Raw genomic sequence first — 6395 nt, 5'->3', positions numbered from 1 at the left:
CCTGGTCTACGGGGACGCCTGGGGGTCTCCGTGGTTGAGCGGCTGCCTTTGGCTCAGGTCGTGACCCTGGGGTCCTGGGATCGAGGCCTGCGTCGGGCTTCCTGCAGGGAGCCTGCATCTCCCTCTACCATGTATCTGCTTGTCTTTGATGAATAAAATAAAATCTTAAAAAAAAAAAAAAAGGAAGACTTGATCCTGCTACAAATACAGGGCTTGTTCTCAACACAGCTGCTGCTCTGCAGAATTCTGAATTAAAACACTGAAATGAGTGCTCTCTGTGCTGTGTGCGTGATGTTCTGTGATTAGGAACTTGAGTGAAGATCTAGGAAGGAACAAGGTCAGGCTGCTTAGAACCCCTACAGGAAACACACTTGGGAGTTTCCTGTGTCCGTGTGAAGTGCCACACACCTGTCTACACCCGTCACAGTGCGTGCTCTCCTAGAGCTGCTTGGACTCCCCTGCCCGCCACCACGGCCTGGGGTCTTGGAGCCCGGAGACAACACGGGCTCCTGCTGAGGACAGCACTCCGAGATGCAGAGCGAGGGGAAGACTCCACTCCACGGAGCTGTCACGATTGCACCGACACACAGACGCTCTTAGGAAAAGGTCAACAAACAAATTTATTGCAGGACACACGGACAGTAAATGGAATGGAAATGCCTACATATCATTTGAGAATCTTCCATGATCTGAATTTAAAAATCACTACAAGATTCCATCATCATGATGCTTTCTTTTGTTTCTTCTTTTCATTTTCTTCTTTTTCTTTTTCAATTTCAGCAACATATTTTTCAATTTCTTCAGGATTTAAAATCTACCAAAGAAAGTTTACGGTTAGCTCCCCTCCAAGCCACACAAGTGCCCCAGAGCACCAGCGCCACCCTGGGGAAGGAGCTCCTGGGCTGCAGCCAGCCTGCACCTCCCAGCTGCTGCTACAGGGAAACCAGGACGGCAGCCTGTAGGCAGCTGAAGGGCAGGAGCCAGTGTGCAGGGCTGCAGTGCCGGGAGAGCCTCTCCCCTAGCACTAACGCCACAGGACGAGGGTCCCTGCACCCCCACCCCCAGGAACGCTCCAGAGCCAAAGACAGCAAATAAACTGCGTGGTTACCTTGAGGGGTTGATCGCGCCTCATAACAGCCAGTTCAATGTTTTTGCCACCAGACTGAACCACCTTGGAAGGAAAAAGACATCAGACACCTCTCCCTCCTCAAGGCCATGCAGCTCTGGCAAATGCCTCAAACACTGCCCCTTGAGGGGAGGGAACAGGTCACCCCGAGGGCCCAGCCCCTGAAGCTTCCTGTGTGGCAATCCCGCCTGCCAACCGCAGACCCCTCTTCCACAGAGCAGCTGTGCTCACAGCCCACCCCACACTGAGCCCGAACAGCTGGACCCCAGCCTGGCCTTGTGGCTCCCCGTCTGCCTCTCTGGCTTTACCCACCAGCACCTCTGCAGTGCTGACGAAGCCCAAGGCACCTCACGACTCCCGGCCCCTGGCCCCAGGACTCCCTAATTCCCCAACCTTGGCAGTGCAGGCAAGGCCGAGTGAGGGCTGTGAGCAGCAGAGCGCACCCAGTGGTTCCCGTCCTGCCTCTGCTGCTGCTCATCTGCGCTCTCAGACGAGCTCTGAGACCCAATCCTGGATTGCTCCGGCTGCACGGAGGAGCTGATACAGCACTGCAGCAGTGCCCAGCCAGAGCAAGCCCGCAATGCCCAGCACCCCGTGCATGCCCTCAGCGCCTCCCTTCCGGTGGCCTGTACACCAGCTGCCACCAGCTGCCCACTCCTGTGCCGTCTGTTCTCCTCAGCCCAAGCACCGGATTTCAAATGCAAACGCACTTCCAGGAGGGCCTTGATAACCAGCTTAATGGTCAGGTCGTCAGTCTCAATGGCTTCATCAGTGTAATTCTTCTCCAGAAATTCACGCACTGACTTGGCACCCCGACCTATGGCATTGGCCTGAAACAGAAATTTGTGACACGGTACAAGGCACGACAATCCAGAGACAGCCCAAGAACATGGCCATCAGAGTGCCTGGGTGGCTCAGGAGTTGAGCATCTGCCTTTGGCTCAGGGCGTGATCCCAGAGTTCTGACTGGGCTCCCCACGGGAGCTTGCTTCTCCCTCTGCCCCCACCCCACTTATGAATAAATAAGATCTAAAGAAACAAAAACAAAACACTCATCACTTGGGTGACATAGCTTAAAAAAAAAAAAAAAAAAAAGCCACAGCCATGGCTGCAGGAGCCAGTCCTGTGTCACAGTGTGAGGCAGCCTGGTGCGAGATCCCAGGCCCCACCTCATGGCTTCCTTTTCTTTTTGGAAATGGTGCTGATCCTTACCAGGAGTGGGATCCTTTTTCATCACTGAAAAAATATGGGTAATTTTACTTTGCACCATGTATCCCCATACCTCACTATCCTCAGATTTTGTCTCAAACAGCAACTTTTTTTTATTTTTTATTTTTTTTTAAGATTTTATTTATTTATTCAGAGAGACACAGAGACACAGGCAGAGGGAGAAGCAGGCTCCATGCAGAGAGCCCGACGTGGGACTCGATCCAGGGTCTCCAGGATCACGCCCTGGGCTGCAGGCGGCGCTAAACCGCTGCGCCACCGGGGCTGCCCTCAAACAGCAACTTTAATGACTTCTCTGCTCCCACATCAGCAGAAATATCCCGGAACAAACTGTGTACATGTGAACCACCAAAGGCCCAGTACCTTCCAATAGCCTCCACAACCTCTTTTACTGGCGAAACCACCCAAAGACCCTCTGTTTTATCAGGGACTCACCTTCCAGGCATGGTATGTCCCCGAGGGGTCAGTCTGATAGAGTCTGGGCGTGCCATCAAAGTCGAAACCCACAATAAGGGCAGAGATGCCAAAGGGCCTACGCCCATTGCTCTGCGTATAGCGCTGGTGGGAAAAAGAACAGGTCAGTGCTGTCGTCTGAGCACAAAAGGCCCCCGGAACCCACCCTGAGTAACACACACGATGTTCAGAACAGCTGTGCTTTCACCGAGGGGGGATGGAGATGCTCTCAGGTATGTGCAATGCAAGTGATGAGTGAGCCCAGTCCAGAGCCTGTGTGTCTTTCTCTTGAAAAGATGTGAAAGGTAGACCTGTGACCACAAGTCATCACAGAGTGCAACTGAGGCCGCTGAACTACTCTGACAACAGACGCGCCTCTGGCTACATGGTTGCTTTTAAAACGACTAGTGTTTCACAACAGGGCTGGGGTGGCTTTCAGCTCCTCCCAAGTGCTGGATAACCAGTCACACAGCACATCAAGACAAAAACTACCATTTCCCTCCAGAAACACGAATTTGGACTGTCCCGTACCACCAAAGCGGATAAGCTATACAAAGTTACGCTCGTACGAATAGAGATCGGGACTGCGTGAAATCAGTGCAGTTTTGACTCCATTAAAGTGGCACATGCAGACATCTACATGCGGTAACAGGACACTTTGTGTGACACAGCAGTGACTGCTCCGTAACCAGAGCCCAGCCACAGGCAGGGGGCCGCCACCTGCTTCAGACTGGCGATGTAGCGGGTGATGTACTCCACGGTGACTGGGTCCTCCACGGTCAGCCGGTGGCTCTGGCACTCCACTCGGGCCCTGTTGATGACTATCCTCGCGTCAGCAGTGAGCCCTGCAACAGCAGACAGAAAGCTGCCTGACCCACGACTCATCTGCTCCAATCGAGCATGACCCAGGTCAGATGACCAGATAGGAGCTGTCCTCAAACCATTCCTCTGACCCCCAGCTCTGAGCTCGTCCGGGTGGGTGACATGGGAATGATCCTCTGTGAGCTTCTCAGACAAAGCAAGTCATTCTCTAGACTGGCTCAGGTGAACTGGGACCTTCCTAAAGTGGACGTGCAGGGAGGGGTATAGGAAGCCATGTGACTAGCGAGAGCACACAGCACACCCCACCAGGGTGCCACGGCCGTGGAAAGCAGATCTGGCCCAAGACTAACTACGATCCAGTCATGTGCTGGCAACAGCACGGCCCTTTGGCCCAGAAGGCACCCCACCAAGAAAGCATGGTGAAGCTTTTCCTTAGAGATCTAAACACTGCTTTTAAATGATTTTAGTTTACCCAGTTTGCATATCTTCCAAGAGCAAACCCACCAAGATAGCCTCCAAGGAACTGATCTTTACTGACTTCTGAGAAGTACGGCACTAGCCCCAGACGCACCTGCAAATGCCATGCAGACATTGTCATCCAACGCACAGATCTTGCGCACGGTTCTCTCATCCTGCAGTTTGGCCACTGACTTCTTCTCCACGCCCAGAACAACAATGTCCTTTCCTCGCACGCCAACCTTCGGTAAAAATTGACACGGTATGAGGTTTTGCCAGCAGGCACAGAGCACTAAGCACATGGTAATAGGATCCTGCAAACACCCTTAGGGTGGACACCTCACCCTGTAGATCACCGATACTGGTCCACTGCTGGCAGAGCTAGCCCAGGTGTCATGAATGACCAGGGTGCCCACTCCTGTGCCCTGGACATACTAATACACAATTTTCTTTAATATGCAATTTCAATTATAACTAACTATAGTATCAAAGAATCACTATACAAGGATTTTAAGCCAGAAACCCTGATATTCAAGTCAGGTACTCTGAAAGCAATGTTTCTGTAGTTGTGAAATTATTTTAAAGCCCACCCTGCTCCCTCCCGCACCGTGACACACTGATGTGCACAGCTGTGAAGACGACCTGATTGGCTATCAGGTAAGGACAACTGTATCCACTATTCCTCGGAAGCCGACTGCTGTGTACAGCCGATACTGTAGAGGAGGAGGATGTACTGAAAACATGGAAAAATCCCCAGTGGCCAGTTAACCACCACCCCACCCACCCCTGGGTAAGGGCAGGAGCAAACACAAACGGGACGACACTTGGAGACCAACAAGATTTCTCAGCCACGTACTATGGGCACTGGGACCCACGGGTCCCTCCACGTGGGGCTGCCCTGCCCCCCTCCACCCCTAGAGGTCAGCCAGTAGCACTTCACAGTCTCCCGCAGAGACAAATGTCTCCATCCTCTGCCAAATGCCCCTTGGGGTGCAAAATCTGCACCCCCTGCACGGTTGAGAAATACCGGTCTGCGGGGTTTCAGACTTTGAAGCTTGTTCTCCCGTCTTAAATGATGCTGGAATCTGCCCCCGGGGTGGGGGTGGGGGTGGGGGGTAGAGATGCAGGGGGACCAGGCCCTGAAACCCTGGGAGGATCAAGCCAACCGCCCTGGCCGGCCTGAGGGAGGGCCGGGGGCTGGAGGGGGGTCCGGGCAGCTCCTCCTCCAGAGCTCTTTAACCTAAGTGAGCTCACAAGACGCACTGTGGACTTTAATTTCAGGAGAGACTCAGGAAACGAAAACGCTTCGCAATTCAGAGGTGTGCACCTTCTCTGCTCTGGCTCAAATCTCCCAAACTACAGGCGATAAAAAAGAAAAACGGCAAAAAAAAAAAAAAAAAAAGAAAAGAAAAGAAAAGAAAAGAAAAAACCCGCACGCCGCCATACGCTTTGGCCAATAAGCAAATCGGCAGGTGTCGCAAAGGCAGCTCCAGTTCAGATTTCGAACCGTGGCCCGAAGGCCATCGGGGAGATGCGGCGGCGGCGGCGGCGGCTCGGGGGGCGCGGGGGGCCGCAGGGCCCTGACCCCGGGGCCGAGCGGGGGGGCGGGGGGGCCGCCAAAATGGCCGTCCTCGGGGCCGCCCGCCCGGAACCGCCGCCCGCCGCCGCTCCGCGCCCCGCCCCGCCCCGGCCTGCCCCGCGCCGCTGTGCCCCCCGCCCCCGCTGTGCCCCCGCTGTGCCCCGCTGTGGCCCCGCGCCCCGCCCCGGCCCCCCCCCCGCCCCCCCACGACGGGCCCCGCCGGGCGCCGCTCACCGCGGTCGAGCCCTTCTTCACGGCCTCCTGCGCGTACTCCACCTGGAAGAGGTGGCCGTCGGGCGAGAAGACGGTGATGGCGCGGTCGTAGCTCATGCCGGCGGCGGCGGGCGGGGGCCCGAGGAAAGCGCACACTCACGGCCGCTCGGCCCGCGCACCTCGACGCCGCCGCGCCCCGCCCCGCGCCCTCCCCCGCCGCGCACGGCGCCCCCGGCGTACGTGCCCACGCACGGCGTCAGCGTCGGGGCGCCGGCGGACGTGCGCGCGCGGGGGGCGGGGCCGGGCCGAACCACCGGCGGCGGGCGCGGGGGGGGCCGGCGCGGGGCGGGCGCGGGGCGGGCGGGGCGGGGCGGCCGTCCGGGGCGCGTCCCCCAGGACCCGGCCGCGGGGGCGGGGGGCGCGGGGGCGGCGGCGCGGAGGGCCCGCGGGCGGCGCGGGGGGCGGCGGGGCGGGCGAGCCCACGAGGCGGCCCCCCCCGCGCCCGGGCCCCGCCCCCCCG

At 57.1% G+C, this 6395-nt stretch overlaps 1 protein-coding gene across 1 annotated transcript; it reads right to left on the bottom strand.

The window, feature by feature from the left end:
• Nucleotides 1-596: 596 nt before the first annotated feature.
• Nucleotides 597-6108, bottom strand: PSMA7 (proteasome 20S subunit alpha 7). The gene is made up of 7 exons (XM_072735454.1): nt 5897-6108; nt 4199-4325; nt 3526-3650; nt 2788-2910; nt 1837-1956; nt 1109-1171; nt 597-814 (listed from the first exon to the last, which is right to left on the bottom strand). Exons 1-7 carry the CDS (start codon nt 5990-5992, stop codon nt 722-724), a joined length of 747 nt encoding a protein of 248 aa, XP_072591555.1. The 5' UTR covers nt 5993-6108; the 3' UTR covers nt 597-721.
• Between the last annotated feature and the right edge of the window lie 287 nt (nt 6109-6395).

The sequence above is a fragment of the Vulpes vulpes genome, chromosome 14 (assembly GCF_048418805.1).
Source record: "Vulpes vulpes isolate BD-2025 chromosome 14, VulVul3, whole genome shotgun sequence".
NCBI lineage: Eukaryota > Metazoa > Chordata > Mammalia > Carnivora > Canidae > Vulpes > Vulpes vulpes.
This window is presented reverse-complemented; position numbering and strand designations above follow the sequence as displayed.